Source organism: Brassica oleracea, chromosome C7, assembly GCF_000695525.1.
Source record: "Brassica oleracea var. oleracea cultivar TO1000 chromosome C7, BOL, whole genome shotgun sequence".
Classification (NCBI taxonomy): domain Eukaryota; kingdom Viridiplantae; phylum Streptophyta; class Magnoliopsida; order Brassicales; family Brassicaceae; genus Brassica; species Brassica oleracea.
Genome location: NC_027754.1, coordinates 34,399,918 through 34,410,559, shown reverse-complemented (window position 1 = coordinate 34,410,559; position 10,642 = coordinate 34,399,918). Strand labels below are relative to the sequence as shown.

Below are 10,642 nucleotides of genomic sequence, written 5' to 3'. Positions count from 1 at the left end.
GATCTATTTTAAGCGCTTTAACTTTCTACGTTATCCACTAGCCGCCAGTATCTTTTAAATCACAAGTAGGTTTTATTTCCGCATATAGTCACGTTTGGCAATACTTCATTCATATTAATATACTTCAAATTTACACAGTATACAACAAGATTAATTACCAGTTCATCTTGATTAGGTTTGAAGTTTCAGGCCTCCATATAGCTCACTTTCAGAAGATAAACATTGATCACAATGTGTTAACCAATTATACATTCGAGGCTTTAGAGTCACTAAGAAAATAATATATTAGTCTTGCATCGTTCAATACAGTGAATTACTTACTATACGTATATTAGTATTACCATCCTATTATGTTCGATCAATTATTGGATAAACAAATGTAGTTTTGTATCGGTGTTAGGTAACTCAATTGGTTAATACTAGAATAGAAAGATATGCAAGATTAGTGAAGCGTTTTGAGACTTTTGACCCCAAAAAAAGGTTAGTGAAGCAAAGAAACAAAAAGAGAAGTAATGGTATAGACTAGGGTTTTAAAAGCAACAATAACCACTCAACCAACATTAATTTTTTATTACTTTACAGATTGAATATAAACATCACTCCCTCTCTGCTTCTCACTTGCACAATATCTTTACATAATTACGCATATATATATATATATTATATATATGCGCCCGTGTGGTTTCAACAGCTGTATAGACCTTCTCTCTTTGAAACACAGCACAAGCCTCTCCCTTTCTCTCTTTCCAGTACTATGTCGGAGAAACGAATAAGAATGGTCGAGAAAAATAACAACAAGAGGCAGCGAGTGAAACTTGTTCCCGAGTTCTCCATCAACGACCATCAAGACGTGCTCGTAGAAATACTCCGACGACTAGACGGACCTTCTCTCTGCTCAGCCGCTTGCGTGTGCCGTCTTTGGTCGGCCGTGGCTCGTAATGACTCAATATGGGAAGAGCTCTGTTTCCGACAGGTGTCACCACGACCTTCACTTCCCCTTCGCTCCGTTGTGTCAGCTCTAGGTGGCTACAAACGTCTGTACTTGCTCTGCATCCGCCCGGTCCTCGCACGACTCCCCAAGATCATCTGGAGCCATGACCAACTTCAGCTGTCATTATCCCTTTTTTGTGTCCACTACTACGAGGGCCTTTACGTCGGCGCGTGGCATGAAGACGCGCCACCCAGCGCGCCACCTTCTTCGCTCATGTTCCTTAGGAAACCCGTCAACGTCGTCTGATACGTTCCTGAACGGCCATTAATAATTTATTTTAGTTTCCAAGATTGTATTCTTTATCATATTATTATTTATTCCCATTTGTTACAGTTCACAAAATTTCATGATTTCATTACAAGATTATTATTAGTAAACGTTGGATCTTTTTTGTCACTCGGTTTCTTTTCTCTTTAGATACTGCCAAGTGCCAACGTGTAGCTGTTTTGTCTCTTCTGCTTTTATATTTTTTGTAAAAAAACTAAACTCAGTTCATTAATTTCATCTTGTGGTTTAATGCGAAGATACGCATAGTACTATTGTCGAACACTTGACATTCTAAAAGCAAAGAAAGTAGTCTCGAATTAAAAGTATGTTGTAAATAAGATGAGCTAGGCATGGGAAGATTTGGATATCTTTGTATGTACCTTTGTTGTAGTAGTATAGATTCGTTAGAAGGGGGTCAAGTTAGATGGTGGACCACAGAAACATAGGCATACAACTTTCTTTGTTAATTCTTTCCAAAATATACTGAAGAGGCCCACTAACAAATAATAGCCCACCTTTGATTTTCACATTCACACATTTATATTGGCCCATATAAGTGTTATTTGGTTACTTTTTCTTTGTTTTGCAACTTAAGCTTACAAAAGCCATATTTACTAACAAAAGACATATTCACAACTGCCTCAATGAAACAATAACATCATCATGTATTTCGCGGTTGCAGTAAAATAAGTATTTTATATTTTCTTTTGTCAAATGGATACAGAAAAATCTACGAGGCTTTAGTAGCATCAAATGAAAATACAACTACTGGCATATTGGTGTTAAACATTGGTACGTAGTTATTATATTAAACAAGCGGCAGCCTTTCAGATCCAATCCTTGATGCTTCTTCACTTACAGAAAAATTTATTCCTAGAGACACTTTATGAGTTTCCAATTACACTTAAAAACACATTAGATTTACCACACACGGAATCAAGACATTAAAACCCTTTAACTAGACCAAACTTCACTTCTCATTCCTCTTCTCTCGTAACTCATTATCAAACCTGACAAGTTCATTTTTTTTCTTAACTCAATTATACTTTTTTAAATACTCAAACCCTAATACTGAGAGTTTCAAAAAAAATCAAGAGAGAATCGATGGGTGTGATGATGAGACCAGAGCTTGTAATGAAATCAATCGTGGATGAGCTCATGAATCACTGTGGATGAGCTCTGGATTCATCGTGGGCGAGCTCGGGATCCGCCGTGGGTGAGTTCGGAATTCAGCAACCGTTTCACCGCGCCAATCTCTATTCCTAGAAAAACTCCAGATTTGCTAATTGTCTCACACGATGTCTGCTTTTATCGTGTGTTGTAGTAGAATCAATCATTACGGTTTCGATTCAAAAAGTCAGATTTAGAACTCAGGTACCAAATTCATTTCCGTCTTCATCATGGGTAACACCGTGGTGAGATTGCAGTGGATACCATAGTGGAGGCGGTGGTGGACACCGTGGTGTGATGGCAGTGGATACCATAGTGGAGGCGGTGGTGGTTATGGAGGAGGCGGTGTAGACGTGGTAGTTATGAAGGTGACAGTGGCTCTCGTGGTCAATGTGTGCGTGGATATTGTTGATGTGGTCGGAAGAGTTGTGGATGAGGATCAGAGGCTCTCTTGGTCAATGCGTGTGTGGATATTGTTGATGTGGTCGGAAGAGTTGTGGATGAAGATCTCGTTGTCAGTGGTTGTGTTGATGTTGTTGATGTTGTTGATGTGACCGGAAGAGTTGTGGATGGGGCTCTCGGTGGTGGATATGAAAGTGGTAATAGAGGGAGAGGAGATACTGGAGGTGGTAATTAATGTAAGTGATGGTTGCTCGCTTGGTCAATGTGTGTGTGGATGTTGTTGATGTGGTCGGAAGAGTTGTGGACGGGGATCTCATGGTTGTGTGTGTGGATGTTGTTGATGTGGTCGGAAGATTTGTGGACGAGGATTTCATGGTTAGTGGTTCTGTTTATGTTGTTGATATGACCGAAAGAGTTGCAAATGGAGCTCTCGGTGATGGATACGAAAGTGGTAAGAGAGATGGAGGAGATAGTGAAAGTAGTGATTCAAACAGAGGTGGTAATTAAAACGAAAGTGGTAATGGAGGTGGAGAAGATAGTGGAGGAAGTGGCGATGGCAGATATGAAGATGATGATGGAGGTGGTGATTGAAGGGGGGATAGTGATAATGAAGGTGGAGGAAATAGACATTGGTTCAGTCCAGAGAAGAAACTAAAAAAATGTAAAAAAAACAACTCTCGGATCAAAAAAGAACTTTTCTAATTGTGTGGTCCCAAAATAATTCACTTTATTATATATATCTAATTACAACATACTTCTCTTTATACAAAAGCATGGTTAATTCTGTAACAAAATATACAGCTGTCTACGAAATGTGTCTCAACTTTACTATGTGTTTCTCATCGAAACATAAAGTCATATTGTGTCCCTTAGTGTAACTCTCTCTCACTTATATATATATAGAGTAATACATATGTAGACATGTAGTTTTCATATCCTAATATCCCTCGCTTTGTTTTGTAAACGAGTGTTTGAAGCCTTAATAACTTTAATAACTGATACTTCGTAATTTGTGGTGTCTTCTCACTTTGTTGATATCAAGTTTTTTTTCTGTTATGTAGTTTCTTTATTGGTTGATTAGTTGACTTATAAGAAAACGCAGAAAATAGTTGATTGTGCAAAGAACAGTCTTGAGTTTTATCTTATGTCTTTTGTACGACTCTAATATTGAACTACCTAACTCTTTTTATTGGAGAATTCCCTGATAAGAACCTGAAGAAGAAGAAAAACTTGTTTATTGGTAAGTCACAGGTGTCTATGTAACCACCTCGCAAAAGTTGTTTACTCCGCAACAGTACATACTTATTTTTCCTATATTGACTTTGAAAATTAATGCCCATGTGTCATGTGTGTGCTTGTTCACATTGTGTGAGCGTGTTCAGAATCATGAACCATCATTCGTATTCGTATTGAAACAAAGAAACCAAAAGTTTGCTTGTTCCCTATTGGGTTTTGAACTAGGGGAACACCTTTCGTTTTAACTTACATGAATGCCTCGTTGTTTGAACAAAAAAAAAAAGAATGCCTCGTTGAATCCGTTCCTTTTTGTATTTTATTCAGTAGATGAAAGATTATACTTTTGTGGCATAGAAATGATCGAAATTGTTGAAAATAGCATGGATTTTTGTTTTTCAATCGTCTGGATTAATTTCAAAGAGGGAAATAAAGAAAAGAGCACAACAAACAGAATAGCAAAAATTGAATTTTAGATAAACATTTGAATCTTAGATATACATTTGAAACAATATATTTTTATTTCATATTTTATTCAGAAATCTTTGGATATCCATAATTTGAGAATTAGAGGTATTAATTATATTAAAATTCTAAAAATAAACTGCATTTCCTCATCCATCACAAAATATACCCCTCCGTTCCTTTAAAATAGATGTTTAAAAAATGGTTTCATAGATGTAGTTTTTGTGTTTTTTATACAAAAATTGTAAATTTAAAAAAAAAAAATTGAATTGTTATTGGTTAAAAATTATTAAAAATTATTTTTTACAGAAAAAATACATTTATTTATTATTATAGTGATTTAGTATGTATGATGATACATTTATGATGATGACAAAAAAAAAGTATGTATGAAGACACAATAAAACTATTTTTTGTGGAATGAGGTAGTAGTTTCGTTATGGGCTGATAATGTTAACCAGTTGAACGAAGAAGAGAAAAATAAAAAAGAGTTAGCATTGTCTTTCCTTGAGTTCACAAGTCCATGCACATACACATTTACATATGGTGTCCTTGGATCCTCTCTTCCCTTCATGTAAAGCTTATAAACGACAAAAAATAGATTTCATGCATGCGTCTTTAAACACGTCTCATTCAACATTTTGTTAATCGTTGTGTCTCCATATTATAATGGGTTGGTTGTTAAAAAAGAAGAAGAAAAGAATAAAGAGCGGCAAGGGGTCACGATGACACATCATTCACTAAAAAAAAATTAAAGCTGAAAGAAAGCTGATAATTCTATTAAATTCCATAAAATCTCTTAGTGCTTGAGAAAATCTCCTCAATACTTTCTTGGTGCTATCAAAAGTGAACCTCCAACTAGGCAGCGGCTCATTTGCGTGGTGTCGGTTTTGTCTCCTCCGGAGGAGTTGTGCGTTTACCAATCCATATTCTCTTCGGGTTTATGGTTAAATGGGTGTAGACGGTCGTCCTGGTGGAATGCAATGGAGGCGGTAATCTCCGGCGCAAACTACTGAACGACGGCATCGTTGGTCTTCGACTCGTCCTCGTACCATTAGTGGTTTCTTTTATCAAGCTTGTTATGGGTCCGTGGTTGGATTCTTTGCTTTAGTTTGCTCTGAATTGTCGGTTGAAAGCTGTAGGAACCGTAGTATTCAGGGTTTGAGGGCGCCTTTCTTTCGGTAGCTCGCGGCAACTAGTCGGTGTTCTCATCTAGTTCTAGAGTTGCAAGGTCTGTCTGTGTCTCGCTATTACTCCGTTTGAACGCTTGCGATGTTGTTGTTTGGTCCGTCCTTTGTTGCTGTCGGTAGTGTTCTTGTGTGGTGTTGTTGTTTATTTTTCTACTACTAGTTATCTATTGTAACTTCTGGAAAAAAATTGAAAATAGGTAATAATATTTTAATATTTTTACCAAAAAAAAAAACTTCATAGTTTTTGTGTATAAACTGAGTTTCAGAATCCGCGGATAGTATATTTATTTCCAGCGTCAAGTATATAGTATATTAAAATTCTCAGATAATAAATTGCAATATACAAATAGGGCTGTTTATATTTGACTACTTTTACACCAGTATTTTGTTTGTATCTTTCCTTAGGATCCAACATGTTTCCGACTAGGCCTGGGCATTTCGGGTATCGGTTCGGTTCGGTTCGGGTATTTCGGGTTTCGGGTAGTTCGGATAGGGGCTAGAGGATCCATTTAGTACTTGACCTATTTTCGGTTCGGTTCGGTTCGGATAGTTTCGGGTTCGGTTCGGTTCGGATAGTAAATGTAAGAACCGGAAAATATCCGGAAAAAGTTCGGTTCTCATTTGGATCCGGTTCGGGTTCGGATAGTTCGGGTAGTTTGGATAATTTGGATAAAATATCGGTTATTTAGGGTAAAATATCAAATAATTAAGATGATTTACATAAAAAATTTGGATATTTTGGATTACTTTGGATATTTCGGATAAAACTATCCGGATACTTTCGGGTAGTTTGGATACTTTATAATAATTTAGTTATCCTCAACTATTTTCAGATACTTTTAATAGAATTTTAAATTTAAAATATATATTTAATGATGTTATATGTATATATAATTAATATTTTTATATATTCGGGTACCCGTTCGGTTCTCGGTTCGGTTCCGGTTCGGTTCGGTTATTTCGGATATAAAAATATAGGAACCGTTCGGGTATTTGAGGGTATTGGTCCGGTTCCGGTTTCGGGTATTTCGGTTCGGTTCCGGTTCGGTTCTTCGGTTCCGGTTATTTTGCCCAGGCCTATTTCCGACCATGGATGTATATCGGTTTTGATTGAATGCTTCGGTTTAATCATCAAAATGTTATCCTAAAATACAAATTAAACTAATTAGAAAACTTTAAACTTCTTACAAACGCTTGAAAGCGATCAAAATCAACATAGCTGCGTTTTCTACGGTCGTGTGTGGCATGGAATCACAACATTGTAGTCTTTTCTCTACCCGGTCAACTTTCTCTGACTTTGATTTTCTATGGTATTCTCGTCTTCATTTTTGTTTTGTTTGTCTCTCTATTTATTATTATTATATTAAAACTAAATATATATCTTTTCTCACCTTTTTCTTTATAATATGATTCGAGATACTGAAAGTTGAGAAACTGGACCGAGACAAATATTGGACTAGGGACATGTATCTTCGACAGTTAGCGGGTTAATAATAATAAAAATTTTATGGTGGTGGTCGAGACATGTTTGAGTAGTAAGTACAATCATATGTAACACGCCTGGTTGAGATTCTATTCTCTCTCTCTCTCTCTCTTATAAAAGAGCAAAGGGTGGTACTTCTGTTATAAAGTAATTCGACCAAGTCCCATGTGCCTTGTCTCCGACAACTCTCATTCTCTCTCTTCTTGATCTTAGCTCTGGTTCACATGGTACTTTCTTAAAATTTCGTAATTTTAAGGTTTTTCATCTCAGAAAAAGTCAGGTGTGTACTAACAATTCTATTCGATCTTTAATTCCTTGAGTTCTTTAACTTTAAAATATGATCCCTTACAGTAACACCAGGTCCTAAATCCCCTCTCCCTCTCTATTCATACTGTTGGTTAAACCTGTGTGTTGTTCAATTAACCTAGTCACCGGAACTGAAAAGGTATTATACTTGCTTCTCTGTTGGGTTTTTAATCTCTGTTTTCATGAGTGGCTCCAGCTATTATAGAATTGATTTGTTTTTTCAGATATTATGCAGTTAATTGCATATAATATTGGGATCTTGTGAATCTGAGTTACAAGACTATATGTTAGGCAATTTAAGTCCTTTTTTTTGTTGAGAAAATACTATTTAAGTCTTGACATGAGCTTAGAGCTTTTCTTGGTGATAGTTTCAGATAGCTAGTTTCATATGAGTCAAGTCTGATTATTTTTTTCTACTTGTAGTTGTGCAGATCATTTTAAGGTGTGGATCATACAAGTGACAAGAAATGTACAAGCATCCAAGACAAAAGACTGAGGCTTACACTTTACCTCCTTTTGAGGCCAGCTCTGTTGGGAAACTTAGGTACATACCGGCTCACAACTCCCTTAAACGGTATTGCATGCTCGAGCCATCATCATCATCACTTGTTTCTCCTGCTTACGCTGTTCTGTCAAACGCTAACAGCTCTGCACATGAGGATACGTCCGGCTCTTGTGTAACAGACGATTTTAACGACAAGATAAAAGAACTGGAGACAGTGATGATGGGACCAGACTCCTTAGACTTGGTCTTCGATTACAACGACTCCTTTGATTCAACGTCGTGTCAAGAGACTAATAGCTGGAGATCAACTCTAGAGGCCATCTCGAGACGTGATCTAAGAGCTGATCTTGTTTCATGTGCACAAGCTTTGTCTGAAAACGATCTTATGATGGCACATTCGATGATGGAGAAGCTGCGTCAGATGGTATCTGTTTCTGGCGAGCCTATCCAACGCTTAGGAGCTTACTTACTAGAAGGCTTAGTGGCTAAGTTAGCTTCATCGGGTAGTTCCATATACAAATCACTTAACAGGTTCCCTGAGCCCGCGAGCACCGAGCTTCTCTCCTACATGCACATCCTCTACGAGGTGTGTCCTTACTTCAAGTTTGGTTACATGTCAGCAAATGGTGCCATTGCTGAAGCCATGAAGGAAGAAAACAGAGTTCATATTATTGATTTCCAAATAGGTACTCAAGGGAGTCAATGGGTTACTCTTATCCAGGCCTTTGCAGCTAGGCCCGGTGGGCCTCCTCGGATACGGATAACGGGTATTGATGATACGACTTCAGCTTATGCTCGTGGAGGTGGGTTAAGCATTGTGGGGAACAGACTCGCTAAGCTTGCTAAACAGTTCAATGTTCCGTTTGAGTTCAACTCGGTGTCAGTGTCAGCGTCTGAGGTCAAACTTAAAGACCTCGGAGTTCGAGCAGGGGAAGCTCTAGCCGTTAACTTTGCCTTTGTGCTTCATCGTATGCCTGACGAAAGTGTGAGCACCAAGAATCACCGGTACAATACGTTTTTGAATTTTTTTTGTTTAATATTACCCTATCGGATGATCCGGTCAGCTTCAGAGGAACGCTTGGACTGGTTACTTTTTGTGTGGTTTATTTTCTCTTGACTTGAGTATATATTTTCTTACAGGGACCGGTTGCTGAGAATGGTGAAGAGCTTATCTCCAAAAGTAGTGACTCTAGTGGAGCAAGAGTCAAACACAAACACGGCTTCTTTCTTCCCGAGGTTCAAGGAGACAATGGATTACTATGACGCCATGTTCGAGTCTATTGATGTGACTCTCCCTAGGAATCACAAACAGAGGATCAACGTGGAGCAGCATTGTCTAGCCAGAGACGTTGTGAACATCATCGCATGTGAAGGAGCTGATAGGGTGGAGCGGCATGAGCTCCTAGGAAAATGGAGGTCACGGTTTGAGATGGCGGGTTTCAGCTCTTACCCGTTGAGTCCCCTTGTGAACTCCACCATTAAGAGTCTGCTTAGGAACTATTCGGACAAATATAGGCTGGAAGAAAGAGATGGAGCCTTGTATCTTGGTTGGATGCAACGAGATTTGGTCGCTTCTTGTGCCTGGAAATGACACTGAAAACATTTCACTGTAATCACAATCAAAGTGTTTCAACTTGTATGCAATTTTAGTTGCTCCCTTGAATCTTGAAACCGTTAGAAAAAAAAATTGATTTTAACCTTTGTTCTCCTATATTGATTCCTAATTTTCTACTCACCTACTCTCTTATTCCTCTGTGTTATTATGGTCTTTACTTGTCTGATACGGTATAGAATTTGATCCTATAATAGATGTTCTGCAATTTACTTACCTATTTTTATAGTTTGCTTTCTCACGTAAGCTCGGGTTAAAACACACACACACAGGTGAGGAAATCTCACAAACGATATTTAGTAAGGTTTATTGGTTGTTGTATTTTAATGGATTTGAAAATCTAAACTAAATCTAGTGTTATTGGTTCTATGATTTTCAAATCTGTATTAAAATCATGTGTTATTGGTTTAATGATTCATAAATTATGTATCAAATCAAGTGTTATTCAATCGGACGGATTTACTAATATATTTGATTTTAGGGCTTTTTGCAGAATTGACCTATAACTTAAAGTCAAACACAAAACTAACCTCCTTTTCTTTTGAAAATTGGTTTTGCCCTATTCACCCCACAAGTTTATATAATTTACGAAAATGCCATCAATTTTTTTTTCTTTTTTTTTTCGAAAATGACATTTACTCTCTCACCCTCATCATCTTCAAGTAATTACAAGATTGCCATTGTCATCAATACCACAACCACCATGAACAACCAATTTGAAGCTCTTAATGCTCCCAAAATCGATTTATCCTTCTTCTTTTTCCATTCTTGTGAACTAAACACAACATATCTCTCACTTTCTCTCCACAATGAGCTAAAAAAAACCAAGATTTTGATTCTAAATTTTTTATGGTTCATAGAGTCATAGAAGCTAACGATTCTGGGTGGGTTACTTTCGTTTGTGATTCTGTGTGCTTGGAGAAGCCTTATGTATGCTAAGGAACTTATCTCACCAATTTAAGGTATGACATCGAGTTTTTTTCCAGATCTGTTCGTCAGACGACTTACTTGGGAAGTC

The 10,642-nt window shown here is 37.4% G+C and overlaps 2 protein-coding genes across 13 annotated transcripts; both read left to right on the top strand.

Moving 5' to 3' along the window:
- Nucleotides 1-696: 696 nt before the first annotated feature.
- LOC106305007 (F-box protein SNE-like) lies at nt 697-1,375 on the top strand. The gene has a single exon (XM_013741387.1). It carries the CDS (start codon nt 755-757, stop codon nt 1,235-1,237), a length of 483 nt encoding a protein of 160 aa, XP_013596841.1. The 5' UTR covers nt 697-754; the 3' UTR covers nt 1,238-1,375.
- Nucleotides 1,376-7,297: 5,922 nt separating this feature from the next.
- LOC106301720 (scarecrow-like transcription factor PAT1) lies at nt 7,298-9,747 on the top strand. Of its 12 annotated transcripts, XM_013738184.1 has the most exons (5): nt 7,298-7,428; nt 7,553-7,646; nt 7,931-8,051; nt 8,154-9,017; nt 9,153-9,747. In XM_013738184.1, the coding sequence occupies exons 3-5, from the start codon at nt 7,975-7,977 to the stop codon at nt 9,601-9,603; spliced, it is 1,392 nt and encodes a 463-aa protein (XP_013593638.1). In that variant the 5' UTR covers nt 7,298-7,428; nt 7,553-7,646; nt 7,931-7,974; the 3' UTR covers nt 9,604-9,747. The 12 variants fall into 12 exon arrangements, with proteins under 12 accessions (XP_013593638.1, XP_013593631.1, XP_013593637.1 ...); XM_013738177.1 differs by having other exon boundaries at nt 7,298-7,481; nt 7,939-9,017; XM_013738183.1 differs by having other exon boundaries at nt 7,298-7,646.
- Nucleotides 9,748-10,642: the final 895 nt, after the last annotated feature.